We start from the raw sequence: 16,809 nt of genomic DNA, 5'->3' as shown, positions 1-16,809 counted from the left end.
GTGCTTTTAACAACACACCAGATATAGTCATCGAGGACATCTTAAACCATCAAATTAATTGTGGGAATGCCCAACAATTAAGCCTTACCGAACAACCACGAAATACACATCCGCAATTTTGCTCCTCGATAGCCTTGTGAACTAGAAAGGATCAACTCGAATCAACGGCTTCAATTGTACAAATTGTTTGAATCTAACTTCTATTTTCCTTGACGGATCTAACCAACCACTTAATTGGACATACCAATGTGTTCTTTGGTAAACCGAGTACAATATATGATTGTGTTGGTTCTTCCAACTGTACATCTATCAACACCAAATTAATGAATTCTTTTGAACTTGATATCAATACAACATTATGAGACGACGGTGTCTATCTTATATATATATATTTATCAGAGAAATAAACTAAATTACTTTAAGCATTTGATTATTGATATAAAAGATATTTTAAGCTGAGGTTTTTATTTAAGTTTTACAAATTATTAAAAATTAAGTAGAAAAGGATAGAGGGTGGAAGCAATGGAGAGATGAAAAATAATTCAATGTTTGGCCCAAACGTGAATAATGGTGCACTCTTAAAATAACTTGTCTTGTGGAAAGCTTGTGTGAAATTAATGGTGGAAAAAAGGTGGCCATTCTTTAAAAATTCATGTTTGAATAGAAGAAAGTGTGTAAAGCAACCCAAAATCAGGGAGATTAATAATGGCTCAACCCAATGTAGGCATGCAATCTTAAAATAACTTATCTTGTGGAAAGCTTGTGTAGTGGTTGAAAAAGGGTCAAATGATTCTAGATAACTATATTAGATCAATTCTGCTATTAAATCTCATGCTCCTTATTCTCTAATTTAATAATATTCTGTTTATATATATATTTTTAAAATTTAAAATGTCAAATTTGACTCAAATTACTGCCGTTAAAACCATTATAAATAACGTAGTGTTTTTAGTATTACTTGGAAATATCAAACTATTACGTTTAGCGGGGAAGCGGAGAAAAACACATTTCTACAAATAAGATTCCCATAATTAAATCCACAATGAGTGAAAATCAATAAATTATTAGAAAAATTCATTATTAGCGATTTTTTTTATATCTATTAAGATCCATAAACAAGGATATTCAGGAAAATGTAATCAAATCTTACAACTAAAAAAATAAAAACAATCAAATTACAGATACTATGAAGAACAAATTAAAATATGATTTTGTATTGATTGAATTTTTAAAGCATAAAATAAAGTACTATTTAAACAAATTTTGGTCCTTGTTAGGAATTTTAACAAAATATCTAACGAGATGTTTTAGGTTTTGCTTAGAAATTTTAATATCATGTATTGTGTTAGAAATATTGATATCATATTAGAAAATTTCAGTATTTGTCACATTAAAATTTTGGTTTGGCAAAATATCTAATTATATCCCTTAAATTTTGGGGAAACATGCAAAAATAAAATAAAAATAAAAACGATGCCTAGTGACCCAAATATTAGTATTGCCTTCAATATTTTGATACTTTGATAGAAATGTTGTATATCAAAAAAAAAAAAAAAAAGCTTACAACATTACATATATTTTATTATGTATTATTTAAATATATTATATTTTAGAAATTTTGTATGCTAAAATAAATTTTATATCATCTGATATAACACGATTAGAAATATTGGCTATCACACACTCCATGAAACCATCTTCCTCTTCATTGGCTTGTTTATACAATTTAATTGCCTTCGCCGTCTTACCATCCATTTTCGCTTCCAAGTCTGATTGGGACTACACTCAAAAGAATCATTTGATTTAACTCTCTAATTTCTTAGTGATAATTTGTATGCTATCCCTATATAGTTAATCTCTCTCATTCGGCTTTATGTATTGCTCAAAATGTAATCTTTCTACGAAACCAAATATAATTTCAAATTTGGGGAGAGTGAAAAGAGAAAAAAAGGAATACTGATTAATTTTCTTTTATGTCAAGTTTTACTATTAGTCCATCTACTGTGTATGATTTATAAATTTAATCTTTTAAATTGGTCTATTTTAGTTTTTATATTTTTACAATTTTGAGATTTAAGTCAATTTGGTCAAATGGTACTAGATTATTAAATCTCATACTCCCTATTCTCCAATTATAAATTTCAGTCTTAATTCAAGCTATGTCCGTTAAATCCATTATAAATAGCATACCCTTTTTAGTATTATTTGGAAATATCAACCTAACATAGTGTTACACTTATACATATGTTGTATGATATGTAAACAACAAAAAGTGCATAATGATAAATTTAGCTTTTAATGCTTACATTTTTTGACATTTTGGCCATCATTCTTTTTTAAGTTAAATTTGGCACTCAATCTTTCAAAAGTGTCAAATTTAATCATCAACCTTTTAAGAAGAATTGAATTATTATTTTTAATGAAAATGTCAATTAAAATATTAAATTTTTAGACATGATAACTTACATGATAATTCATGTGTACTTCATTATTATTATTTTGTAAATTATAAACTTTCGAATGATATCAAGTCTTGGTCGTTACCGTGGTTAAAACTCTTCATTGTATATTTATAATATGCCTTGTTTTTTGGCCTCTAATTCAAATGGATATGATACAAATACTCCTATTAGTCACACAGATGCATCTTGGAGCCAGCTATAATCCACGAGACTTACATAATATGCCATCGAGAAGCCTTGATTGTAGATGTTGATAGAGATGGAGATGCATTTGGTATCAGATTTGATTCTGGTGAGCAATGCCTTCTTCTGAGCGATGATGATCTCTGACGATGGTGGCCACTGATATAAGAAAAAAATAATAATGAATGCTGTCGAAACCATCTTTCAAATGAAAAAAAGGGGAATCGACTTTTTGAAAAACGAAAATGTGGAGTCGCCACCAATCTTTTTGTTTAGGTGTGATCGGATCACCTAGAACTCCGGTTATTTTAATAAGATATTTCTTTTCACTAAAACAACGATTTTGGTCTTACGAAAATATGAGAAAATGGGTTCGGGAGTCGGTTACGCATGAGGAACGATTAACACCCTCACTATGCCCAAAATTGGTACCAAATCGATTAAATACTGTCCTTATGTCTAAGATTTGAAAAAGAGTTTTTGGAAATGTGATTCCTTTAGAAACATTTGAATGGCCGAGTTGGTCGCCAAAGTTCTCTTGTTTCTGAGGAATGCAGCACCACATCTAGCACGATAGGACACGATCCTTTATACCCCCGAAAACAACGATAAATTTTGACTTACGAAAGTTTATACGTTGAAAATTACAAAAGGATGCCCAATTATTTGGTCCTGACGAAAAACCGAAACCCAGCACGGTAGGACACGATTCCTCGAATTTCCAGACATTGAACATTGCCTTGCTTTAAGAAACACGAGCGAAATTCAAAAGGAATATTCGATTATTTTGAACAAACAGGAAATCGAAACCCAGCACGATAGGGCACTATTCCTCGAATTTCCAAACACCGAATATTACCTTCGTTTTGAAGAATTTGTACAGACATGAGTGAAATCCGAAAGGAATATTCGATTGTTTTCACAAATGGGAAATTGCAACCCAGCACGATAGGGCACGATTCCCCGAATTGCCAAACATCGAATATTGCCTTCGGTTTTTTTTAGAAAAAAATATTTTAATGAATAATTATAAAACTAGCTTAAAATGTATTAATTTTGCTTGAAATAAAACGAAATTAATCTTAAAGATTTGGACCTTATAAAATCACATTTCATAAACCAAGTGGAAAACAATGATATGGGACAATACACACATAAGATACAATGCCAATTAGCACACTAATAATCAAGCATAGCTAATCTAAGACAAATATGATCGGACTCCTAAACATGGATGGAGAGCAATTGATATAACAATAAAATGAATAAATAATATACAACGATAACATACATGATGTAATATAAAATGATCAATACAAGATGCACAAAACAAAATGCAAATAAAAAACAATATGGTATAAAACGAGTTTAAAACAATGATAAATACTTAATATATATATATATACATTATATAATGAATTGATGGATTAAAAAAACTAGAAATATATAATCATTTAAAATGTGCATTACAGAATGAAGATTTTAAAGTCAAATAATACAAGGTGTTAAAAACATTTAAAAATACATACAATAAAATAAAATTTGAAAGATATATGTAGTATGAAAGAATAGCAAGAATGCATGATAAAATATAATCCTAAGAAATATATATAATAGATTTACAAAACATATGCTAGAATTTAAAATAGTTTACATGTATAAAGAAAAAACTTCAAATATATAAATAATTATTAAAATATATACGATAAAAGAAGAGATTTGAGTCAAATAATGTACAAAATATGTTTAAAATAAAGTATCTACTTAGGGTTGACCATATACATATAACAAAAATGTAAAGAACACGTAATATGTGAAAAGTTTTAAAATAACAAAAGAATATGATAAAATATATTTTATACACATAAGGTTTTAAAATATACGTGTATATATATATATATATATATAAATAGATTGAAAAGAAATCATGTATGTATAACAGTAATATATATAAGGATATTTACAAAACATTATACAAAATGTTGCAATAATATGACATTAAAAAAAAACAATACAATAGTGATTTTAGGAAAAAAAATAAAAGCATTAAAATAACCTAAAATATAAAACATAAATAAAGATAAAATGTCGAATGTACCTTTAAAACAATAATGAATCATAAAATGAAAAAAAAAAAAAAGGCTCAATTAAAATAGAATTGAAATGGGAGGAACAAATTATAAATGAAATGAACAATTAAAATAAAAAAGGGACCCGCGTGCATCATGCGCGAATGCGCAGGGACCAAGTCTGGAAATAAACCAGACCCCAAAACGCAACGCTGAGACATGGACCAAAGTGTAAACACGCGCAAATTTAAGGGAAAATTTAAGAAAACAAAGAAATCGGGACTTGGCCTAATAAAAAACCAGCACGAAAGAAAGGGGTCGAACATGCAAATAACCCTTCACCGCAAAGACTCGCGGGTCCTGAGGGTTAGGAATCGGCTCGGATCGGGGCTTGTCCAAACGATGTCGTTTTTAAACCATAAAGATTGGTTTAAACGGCATCGTTTCTGTTACCATAAAAAAGGCTAAACCATGCCTTCATTCAGCCGAAACCCTAAAGTAACCCTAGCCTTTTCCTTTTCAATCCTTAAGCCGACCCTTAACACTCCTCCAAGAACTGATCCGCCACCATGAACAAAGACCAGCCCGTCCAAGCCTCAGAGTTGTTTTTCAGCCTTCAGACCCCTTCTATATTTCGATTTCGACAAAGAAGAAGAAGTTTCATGGCGCATTTACAAGGTAAAATTTCATTTCCCTTTTTTATACATTCAAATGCGAAGAAAAAAAGATCCAGAAAGAAAGAGCCAAGAAAAAGAAGAAATTCGAAAAGTTTTAATCCGAAATCACCTTTTTTACTATTCTTGATTGCTTTTTCTCTATATATGCGTGTATTGCCTGAGCGTAAAAAAATTACAATCGATTCCCCCATGGCTTTATTGCCGAATAATCAAAAAATTAAAAAAATACAATTTTTCTTTCTTTACTTTCGTATTGGCTACTGCTCTGTTGCTGTTTTCGTTTGTTTTCTTTCGCAGGTACGGAGTACGGGGCTGTGCTGGAGCTTGGCGTGAGGCGTACAAAGGCGCGCGTAGTGGTCGTACGGTGCTGAAGGCGCATGGAGGCTGAACGTGGCTGTGGCGCTAAGCAAAGGCTAGGGTTTGTCTTAGCTGAGATTTGGTTTAGGCATTGGGCCTATTGGGCCATCGGGTTTTGGGTTAGGGGTTTGTAATTGGGCTAGTTATTCGGGCCTTGGGTCATGTAATTGGGACATTTTAATGGACTGTCAACATTTGATTTAATTTTAATTTATTTTGTATTTTGGTTCTTCTTTAGGCCCCGACAAATTGGCCTGTTTACAAATGCTTTAACCAATGAATTTGGCATAAGCATAGCCATGAATCTACTTAAGCTGAATGAGTTTATATGGATGTTCATTGTATTGCTTATATCAATATTTATATATTGAACTAAATCTAAATCAGCCTGCAATTTAATACGTTATTTTAAATTTATCAATTTTGATTATATGAAATTATATAAAATATGTTAGATAAAGTTAAAAAAAAATAGTGTAGTTAAATAATTATTTATAATTGAATAATAAATCTAAATTAACCTGTAATTGAATAAGTAAAATGAAGATTTCATTTATATATTTAAGTTTTATTCATTTAAATTAAATAAAAAATGAGAGATTATTACTTATCGTAATATGAGCTCATGTAAATTGTTATATATGATATATTAGATAAAGTAAAGAAAGATTAACAATGTGACTAATGATGCAGTCTGCTAGTGAGGAAGCATAGTTGGTTTACTTTTTAAAGTGAGGATTATTCTATTTTTAAAAAAGCAGAGTGAAGATTAATCATATAATTACAATTGATTATTGAAAGGCAGCTTAATTAGTGGGGTCTACTTTATCAAATCTCCAATTTTACACCACGTACACAATTCCACATAGTACTGTTACAACTCTTTTAAATATATTTGGTCCCACGAAGAGCAGCAGCAGAATAAAAAATATGGCAATGGCTTCTACACCTGAAGAGGAAGAGTTAAAAAATGTCAATATCATATGAAGTAGTTCAAGAATCTTGATATAATAGTTAAAAAATTGCGAGCTTAACACCTTCTTGACAATAATTTCTAGCACTTTTAATTCAAATGACTAATCTTGTGCGAATATGATACATTACCAAAAACAGAGGATAAGCACCGAAACTAGGATCTTGTCTAAATTATTATCTGCTTCAGAAAGGATCTAAACATGTAAAATAGTTGTGGATTTTTTGTATAAACAAATGGGTTAAGTATTTCCTAAAACAAAGATTTTTGAATTACCTGGAATTAATCATAATTACTATCACTCGCAATCTTGGAATATGATAGAAGGAATATGTTGGACTTTGTAGAAATCTTCTCCCCCTTCCTCCACTTTATCTTTGAATGTCTTTGGCATTGATTCAATCTTCAGTTCTTGGAGGGTTGCAATCAACCTCAGTCCATCTGGAAGCTTTTTTAGTTGTCTGCAGTTTTCTATCTCCAATCGCCGAAGAGAAGGCATGGCTCTTTCACTTACCTTCCACTCCTCCAGATGGCTCAGATCCTTAAGGCTTAGAGACTCAAGTTTAGCAAAGGCTTGTCCACAGCAAAACATTTCCTTTCGTATGAAAGCCTCTTCATGTAATTCAAGAATCCTTAAGTTAGGCAGCTTCCCAAGAGTTGACATTGGATCTTCCTCAAGCTCGCATCTTCTCAACTTTATGTAAGCGAGATTTGAAGACAAGTAGCGGTACTCTGGTAACCTTCTTATCACCACATCTAAGCTCAACTTAGAAATGTTTTCGCAACTCAAAAGGAGGTGCGCCAAATGTCTTGGATCAATTCTTCCTTCATCATTGATGATAATAGACAGGGAATAGAGATATTTACTTTGGATAATAGATGGATTCTTGTCCAACTCCTCCGTGTTAAAATCTTCAATATTGAAGGGCCCTCGAATTTCCAACTCTCTAATATTTGTCATGTTGATAAGATCCTTTACATAACAACACTTGGTGTTGAAGTTGACAAGTGTTTGGAGGTTTCTCAATGTACCCAACTTCAACTTTGTTTCAGGACTGCATTGCTCAGGGAGATATAGATGTCTTAGTTGCTGCATCCTCCATAACACATTAGGTACATGAACAGATTCCAAACATATTCCGTGTTTGATTCTTAAATCTAAGGTTTGCAAGCACCTTAAGTTGCCTAGGGATGATGGCAACTTTGAACTAAAGAAGTTCAGATCCCTTAGTCTCAAGAATCGTAAATGGATAAGCTTACCAATGTCATTGGGTAACTTGCATCCTGCATCTCCTCCTTTTTCGTAATCTAAGACTCTAATAAAATTAAAATTATTGAACATATATTTCCAAATTCCACTAAATTTAGTACCTAACACACTAACAATTAAAAGTCCCACAAACCAAACAAGTGGATTGAAAAGTTCATCTTCATGGTTGTCGAAGTACCTTTCCATTGTCAATGGCAAAATATTTTCCTGTTCCTCGAACGGTAAAAACTTATCGAAGAACAAAAGTGATCGAAGACGTGGACTTTTAATGCACTGCAAGGGAAAATATTTGTGTACAGAAACTCTGCGAACTCTCCCAATTGTGGATAATTGGCACGCATTTGACTGATCAGCAATATAGAGGAATTTTTCTTGTTTTGCCTTTGACAAGCAAACATCTCTCATTAGATCATGCATCTGAAAACTTCTCATCTTTAAGGTTGCAATGTCTCTTTGTCGTACTTGAATCATACATCTTTCTGCAAGCTCCATTAAATAACCTTCAGCCACATCTTCCGCTATTTGCCCTTCATCTCCTTCTTGTTGCTTCGATGAAACAATACCTTCGGCAACCCATAACTGAATCAATCTATCCACAGGCATCTCATAGTCCTCTGGAATTTGGCTTAAATAAAGGAAACATGATCTTAAATAGGGAGGCAAATCATCATAACTTAATACTAACACATCTCTTAGTACTTCACCTTTATCGTTGTTCAAGTATGATTTCACATTTGCAGATACCTTCAGCCATTCAGTTAATAAAGGGTACTTTGTAGCTAAAATTCCTCCCAATATAATGATGGCTAATGGAAGCCCTGCACAGTGTTTGACCATTTCCTCTCCTAACTCCTTCATTTTCGCATCAATTTTATAGTCTGTATAATACCAAAACAAAATTTCATAAAAATGGGTGATAATTTCAAAACCAGACGAGTTTAGTAATTAACCACAACATTAACATCTTAAACAATTTCAAATAATTAGTGAAGCAGGATGCAATGCAAGTTACCCACAACAATACATTTCAGTAATTAACCATAATATTATCATGATAGGTGCTAAAAGTAACATGTTTTAATCTCATTCTTAATGTGTTTTTGGATGATTATTCGATGTAATATGGTAAATTGTATGCTACTAATCTTTTAAATTCATTTCTATACTTAAGAGAGCATTTGGGAGTAAAAGGAACATAAAAGAGCGAAAATCGAGAAATCAAAAAATCGGAGTAAGTTTCACGAGCCACATGCGTTGGGTCATTCCAGACGGGTTAGACACACGACCGTGTGAGCCACATGGGCTGTCACACGGCCATGTGTCAGGCCGTATTGAAATATCAAATCACACTCCAAATTTGTGGGAAAACACTTTTTTTTAGGTTTTTCGGATATTTTAAGACTTATATATGACAAAGATAAGAAGGGAGGAGTAAGCTGTCAGATATTAATGAAGAAAACAACTTGAAAACACCTTGAAAAACACCATTGAAGCCAACTTTGAAATAGATTTCCATCAAGATTGAATATCTCCTTTCGATTTCTTTGAAGTTTATTATGAGTTTCTTTGTTTCTTATGGCTATACTACCTTTGGGATGTTTTTATTTGCTATCATGAACTAATTTTCTAAATACGTAAGGAGATGAACCTCAGGATGGAGATGAACCCTAAGATGGATTCAGTTATTTGATTTTTATTTTTACGCAATAAATACTTGGTTCTTGTTCTTAATTATGTGTGATTAATTCTTAATTTTATATTTCTAGATTATTAATCTATGTTTGATTTGGTTGAATCAGAGGAGGAATATATCTTATTTAAGAGTAGATCTAACATAATTGAGTGGAGTTGCATGCAATCCTAGAAGTAGGATGACATAAATTTACCGGATTAGAGTTAAATCTAATAGGGGATTCATAGATCAAGTTAATGTGACAATAGGAGTTTTAGTTAGAAAGAAATTTCAATTAATCAACCTAGAGTCAATTGCTCTTAGTATTGAAGAGAGATATTAGCATAATTTAAGGATTTCTATGAATCAAGATACTAAGTGAAAAAATTATATAATTTAGATTGATAATAATAGACGAAATCTAGGTAAATTCTTTCCTTAGTATTATCCTACCTCTTGGTTGTTAATCGTTTATTTTCCTGATTTGTTCTTTGTTGTGTTCTTTAGTTAATTAATTTGTTAATTTTAGTTTTAATCAATCACTCCAATTTGTTGGTTAAATAATATAAAGACGGTAATTACTCGTACTTTTAATCTTCGTGGGAATGATATCTTTGCTCACTGTGGCTATACTATTAATTGATAATTATACTTGATTTAATCAAATTTTAGTTGATTTATGATTGTATCATACCACTAATTTAACCAATTTAAAAATTATTAAAAATAAATAAAATGTTTTTAACAAGTGATTTCTTGCATGTGATTAACCTATACAGTTGGTATATAAATGTAAATTCTTAACACAACGCCACTTGAGGCTAATGATTTTAGTAAAATGAGAAATTAGAAAATTGTATTGTACTATATTTTAAGGCTTTATTTTAATAGGAGAAATTAGAAAGTAGAATTTTAATAGGAGAAATTAGAAAGTAGATCAACCAACAATATTACGAGCAATAATAAATAATGTTCTTATATAAATTATAGATGCAAATTGTAGTGATATTTTATACTTAGAATTTTATTCAAATAATAACATTATTTTAAAATTAGCATAATTTTTAACTAATAATTTTAAATTAAATTATAATCATCTCATCCTCCTAATATGTATTTCTTTAATGAATCAAGAAATTGATATTAATGAAAGTTAATTTAATAAATCCGATTTATGACATCAAAACAATTAGTTTTATAGTATTTTATTTCTTCAAAAATATCAAAATCTAATCAATTTCATGTCAAAAGTTTAAAGTTTTTATTATATTAGTTTTCATTGTCATATGGATTTTCAATGTTCGATATTTAATCAAAATTAAAATATTTTATTTTTAATTATAATAATTAACGTAAAATATATTTTTATTTAAATTTCAAATATTATAATATAAAATTTTAAAATCATATTTAAAATATTTTAAACATAGTCAACATATAATATAGTTTTACTTTATATAATTAATACAAAAAAATTATTCAAAATAATAATTTATTAAGTGATAATTAAGATGCTTAAAATTTTATTAAGTAATCACTCTATTTTTCGTCAATAAAATTAACACAACTTCTTTTTTACGTCAAAATGTTTTAACTAATAATTTTAATTTAAAATTGTTAGAGTTACATTGAAGTAATAACTCTATTTTAAAATTAGCATAAGTTTTTAACTAATAATTAAAACTTAAATTATAATTATTTTAAATGTATAATTATCTTAACTTTTAGTTTACTTCATTTTTTTAAATGTGAATTTAGTAATATGATAAAAATAAAGGATATTCTCCTTAATGTAAAATTATAGATTATAAATACAAATTATAGAGATATTTTATAGTTAGAGTTTTATTAAAGTAGTACCTTTATTTTAAAATTAGCATAACTAATTTTAACTAATAATTTAAAATTAAATTATAATTATTTTAAAATTAATTTAATAATATGATAGAAAAATAATGAGTATTCTTATCAAGTTTCTCCAAACACGTACTTTTATATAAACTATATGTTTATAACATGAAATGATACAAGAAACAAGGGGAAGCTAGAAATGTTTATAAGAGAAATTGCAATAATTTCAAATTTGGGGTAGTCTAGCGCACCCAAAGTAACATTTAGAAAAAAAAAAAATTAAACTAAATTAATTGCTCAATTTGTATTAGAAACTTTGGAAAGCTTCTAGGGAACAAGACATAAACTCAGAAATAAACTTACAAGGCAGATTTATTTAGCCTTCTAATATTATAAAATGGGTCATTTTAGCCATTAATTTAATTTTTCACCTATTTTAGTCTTTAAACTTGAGTTGTCTGTCAAATCATCTTAAAATAAATAAAAAAGTTAGCATCTATTAACTTTGTTGAAGTGACATACATGTGGATTGCATGTGAATGTCACATTAGCAATTAATTAATTTTAAAATTTTAAAAATCAAAAATCAAAATTTAAATTTTTAAATTTAAAAATTATTAAAAACTATAAAATATATATTTGTAATAATTTTAATTTTTAAAATTAATTAATTGCTTACATACGTGGACTGCCAATGCCATATAGATGTCGCATCAACAAAGTTAATAAACGTTAATTTTTCTAACCGTTTGAGAGTGACTTAACAAATAATACAAGTTCAAAAACTAAAATAGGCGAAAAATAAAATGAAACGCTAAAATAATTTTTTTTTATAAAGTTGGTGAGTCAAATAAGTAATAATGCTAGTTTAGAATATAAATTTTTTTAGTAAAAAAATAAAAATAAAATGTTGAGTAAATGTGGCAATATAGATTAAGATAGAATAATTTCACGATTATGAAATCAGTAAACATATTACCTGGAGAATTTGTTGGGGGAATGGCAATCTTTTGGAATAGTTCCCAACTCTGTTCGTCGTTTAGGCACTGCAATTCATATAGGAAACCATTTTTGTCAGCATGTGAAATTATCTCCTTGTTCCGAGAGGTGAGTAAGATCTTGCTTCTCGTCTCTCTTGCTGAAAATGCTGGTTTTAAGCAATCCCAAGCCTCGATGCTCCAAACATCGTCGAGTATCACCAAACATTTGTTTTCCTCAAAGAAACCAGATAACTTCTCTGCTAACTTTTCAATCTTCATCTTCATCTTCCTATCTTCTTCACTTAAGATGTTAAGATCAGATAGAATGTCTACCCAAACTTTTCTTTTTTGATAGTTTTGAGAAACATATACCCAAGCCAAGTGCTTGAAATGATCAACAACTTGGCTGTGATGATATATTTTCTTGGCAAGAGTGGTCTTGCCCAGACCACCCATTCCGCATATGGAGACAACCCTACATTCACTTTGCTCATCGAGAAGAACTGGGACAAGTTTCTTGATATCCTTATCCAATCCAACAATGTTATCATCCATAACATGAGGATAAGGCCGCCGTGACTCCCGCCTTTGAGTTGAAGAACTTAGTCCTTCTCCATCAACCCCGAACTTTGATACATCATACGTCTTTAATTGTCGGGTCAATTCTTTGATTCTGGCTGTGATTTTCTCTATCTCTGACTTGATCTGGTGGAGCAGGCATCCCTCCTTGAGGAAACAAGCGGATCTTTTGATGCAATTTGAAAATCCACCTTTCCTTTTGGAAGCAACTTTGAGGGAAAACGTCTCGATCACATCTTCAGCATCGTAGGCCAACTCTCTGACCTTAACAACACTGGTACGTATCAGCTCATTGTCAACTTCTCTTGCATCTGCCACCTTCAGGAAGCTTTGCATCCATCTCAACTCACTTGCCAACCCCTCAACTTGTTCATCGATACCCCACAAGGATGTGACTTCTTGTGTTAGCTCGCCGATTATCTTGAGAGCAGAAGAAACAGCCGAGAAATCCATGAGAGAGCCTAATTTTTTTTCTGACCAAAGACGGTTGATATCTTGGAATTTTTGGTTTCAGGTACAATTGATTATATGGTTAAAAGTTAAATTAAATCACACAGTTCTTGCTTGTGGACACAGGTTCAGGTGATTCCCATGGAAGGATAAGAGTACTGCACAAGGGAATTAGATTCTTATCCAATTGCTTTAGCAAGTAATCATAATTAATGGAAACTAAAGCAAGAACAACTAAATTTATTGAAACCAATCTTTCATTTTTATGTTTATGTTTATCAAATCCTTGCAGCATGTTTAAGTAAAGCAGCAAAAAACGATATATATTGGCAAAAGACAACATTGTGCAATGTTTGAACTATAAATTCTTGCTTGTGCAATAGGTTTAAGTGATTCTGATGATGTAACAAAGTACTTTGCAATGAAAATTGGATTCTTAACCCAATGCTTTGTCGACTGATTCTGAATAAAAAAAAAAAAGGCAAATGGCAAAAGAATAAATTGATGTAATCAAATCCTTTTTTTTAATCATCCTTTGCCAAAAAATTGAGCAAAGAATAAAAGGGAAGCCAATAATAATTGATCACCAATAAATCAGATTGCACTAATGGCCAAAATAGAGTTATTCTTTTTCTCATGAAAAGATACGAATAATATACTCATTTAAAAAATAAATTCACATCGCGAAATTCGAGTTTGAAGAAATTGGATTAGTAAAGCCAAGAGTAGACACGTTATGATTTTGAGTTAAAATTGTGAAAATTTTGTTAAGTAAATTAACTTAGTTTAATAGTTAAGTATTGTGTTTATGTACGTAAGGTTTTGCGTTCAAATTTCTTTCTTTAAAATTTTATTAATTTTTGTTTTAACATCTGACTTTGAAGACCTAGCTTATATGTTATTTTCACTCAATTAATGTTAAGAATGAACATGCTAATTCAGTGGTAATGTGTTAGTTTACCTTTTAGCATTATGTTCAAATCCTTGCACATATAAAGTGAAAATTATTTTTGTTTTAAACTCTGGCAACCTAATAACTTACCATAAAATTTGTTTAGTTATTTTTTTTATTTTAATATTAAAAATATTTTCCCACTTCCCTCTCCCAATTTTTCTCACGTTATTTTCCATTTTATTTATTTATTTATTTTTCTCTCTTTCTGTCGTTTCTTGAATATTTTTCTTTTTTGCTTTGTTTGTTTCGTTCTTTAAATGAGAAAATTTATCATCTCCTAATCTTCTCTTTTGTTAAATCTGTTTCCTTGTGGTGCAATCGTTTTGCTTTTTCTCTTGTACTGTGCATTCGACGGATATTTATCGAGTTCGTTATTGTGTAAGTATCGTCGGCTTTCTTCTTTTCATAGTGTATGTTTATTTTTGTTATACCCGTTAATTCGTGGATGGTTGGTGTTTTGAGCCGTGTTTTCTGTTGCTCCTAATTGTGTTGGGGATTTTCACGTTTGGGGTTATAATTTTTTTTTTGTGGGACAATAGTTAATTGTGTGAAATTCTTGATTTAGGTGGGAATTTGGTAACAAGTAATCCTCCAGCGATCTAGGTGCTGTTAAGGTTGCTGATTTTAACTAGTGTAAGTATCGAATGCTAAGTTGGGGGCTACTTTAGTTGCTGGGCCGAATGCCCTATTGTTTTTGGTTGATGTTTTAGGAAGCAAAGGTTGTTTTCCCTTTATTGATTTTCGTTTGTTTGCTAATTCGTTATTTGGAATGTCGTTTTTAGGATAATGGAATTTCGTCTGTGGATTTTGCATTGAAAACTGATCAAGTGAGTAATAGAAAACTGAAAAACAGTGAATGATGCGAAGACAAAAACTGCACAGTCGACATCACACGGTCGTATGGCAAACCGTGTGCACCACACGGTCGTGTGTGACACACGGGCTAGGTTATTTGGGCCATTGGCCCTCACGAGCATGTGGGTGACACGGGCATGTGTTAGACCGGCTCGGCCGGTTGGGCCGTGTGGACCACACAAGCATGTAAGCCCATTTTTCAGAAATTTTAACTTAGGCCCGTTTGACTCTAAAATTCGTAATTAGACCTTTCGTGGGGTCTGTTTGGCTTATATATGACTCTGAAACATGAAATATGATATTTTGCTATTGTATTTGAATGGTTAATGTACATGTTTCAATTGCAAGCATGTCCAAAATGTGAAATTCGAATATGATTTGTAATTGATGTTTATGTTAGCATGTTCTGATGTGAAAAGCATGTATGACATATTTGTGTCTGATGTCTGTTAGTCTGATGTCTGTTAGTCTTTGTATATACATTGGGTGGGATATGATATGTGATGGAGGAAGTGTGATTCTAGTAGTATTAATGCATCTTCTGGTAGTATATTTGCAATGTTTGTTCTGACAACTTGACTGCAATTATAGTGGCTCGACCACGTATATTTGATTCTGACGGTTTATCGCAACATTTCTGTCTTGCAGCTCAACTACACTTATATGAGTGACATACCACCACGACCTGGTGTGATTGGATGGATGAACTCTTATGGTCCTAATTGATGTGATTGGTTGAACGGAGTTGGTGTGTAGCAGATAGAGATAGGATCTATATCTCTATCTGTAATTGAATCTGTGTCTGCATTTGTATCTGAATGTATTTGATTTTGAGAATACATCTGATTCCATATATGAGAATATGTCTAGATCTGTATATGAAAATATATCTATTTGTGTATGTGCTTCTAGCTTGTTGGTTGGGATGTGTTGGACACTAGGCTTCTAGTTCACTGGTTTGTTTAATACGTTTTAGGTGATATTCTGACTTAGGACCAGACGATGTGCGGGAGTTCAAATTCTTTTTCTCAATTAATTAAAATATGGTTATTTTCGTAATTATTTATTTTGGAATGTAATTTTTTTTTTGCTTTGTTTTAGTTTTTGTTTAAATAGTTGGTAATTGATATTTTTGAATGTAGAACTACAAAATTGCACGAGTTAATAAAATGAATTTCGGTTTTCAAAACTATAACTCTGAAATTTTTTTTGCTACAAATTAAGTAATTTCTTAAGTGTTTTTATGTAAATGAAATCTAGTTAACAGCTATGTTGTAAAATAAATAAGCTTTGTGCTTACTGTTCGAAATAACATATAAGTGTTTTGCTAAAAATAATATTTTCAGAATTCACGGTTTCTAAAACTATGATAATAACTTTTGGGTTTTTAAAACAAACTAATATAACTATAACATCTAGGCCTGATTTGGGGTGTTATAAAAATTATTCATGTCTAAATATATATAAAATATAAAT

At 30.7% G+C, this 16,809-nt stretch overlaps 1 protein-coding gene and 2 long non-coding RNA genes across 3 annotated transcripts; 2 read left to right on the top strand and 1 right to left on the bottom strand.

Moving 5' to 3' along the window:
- The first annotated feature begins 4,998 nt into the window (after positions 1-4,998).
- Positions 4,999-5,958, top strand: LOC108470838 (uncharacterized). Its single transcript, XR_001869414.2, has 2 exons — positions 4,999-5,392; positions 5,689-5,958. It is a non-coding gene; the product is annotated as an uncharacterized LOC108470838 (long non-coding RNA).
- A 508-nt stretch (positions 5,959-6,466) lies between these two features.
- LOC108472321 (probable disease resistance protein At1g58602) lies at positions 6,467-13,715 on the bottom strand. The gene is made up of 3 exons (XM_017773816.2): positions 12,494-13,715; positions 6,998-8,869; positions 6,467-6,697 (listed from the first exon to the last, which is right to left on the bottom strand). Exons 1-2 carry the CDS (start codon positions 13,524-13,526, stop codon positions 7,020-7,022), a joined length of 2,883 nt encoding a protein of 960 aa, XP_017629305.1. The 5' UTR covers positions 13,527-13,715; the 3' UTR covers positions 6,467-6,697; positions 6,998-7,019.
- A 1,670-nt stretch (positions 13,716-15,385) lies between these two features.
- On the top strand, positions 15,386-16,220 carry LOC128283577 (uncharacterized). Its single transcript, XR_008273954.1, has 2 exons — positions 15,386-15,519; positions 15,982-16,220. It is a non-coding gene; the product is annotated as an uncharacterized LOC128283577 (long non-coding RNA).
- The last annotated feature ends 589 nt before the right edge of the window (positions 16,221-16,809 follow it).

The sequence above is a fragment of the Gossypium arboreum genome, chromosome 11, assembly GCF_025698485.1.
Source record: "Gossypium arboreum isolate Shixiya-1 chromosome 11, ASM2569848v2, whole genome shotgun sequence".
NCBI lineage: Eukaryota > Viridiplantae > Streptophyta > Magnoliopsida > Malvales > Malvaceae > Gossypium > Gossypium arboreum.
Note: the sequence above shows the minus strand (reverse complement) of the source record. Positions and strands in the feature narration are given on the sequence as shown.

Coding starts and splice junctions, on each gene's coding strand:
- LOC108472321 (XM_017773816.2), bottom strand. CDS start 13,526: ATGGATTTCTCGGCTGTTTCTTCTGCTCTCAAGATAATCGGCGAGCTA. Junction 8,870..12,493: donor TCCCCCAACAAATTCTCCAG/GTAATATGTTTA, acceptor GGTATTATACAG/ACTATAAAATTGATGCGAAA.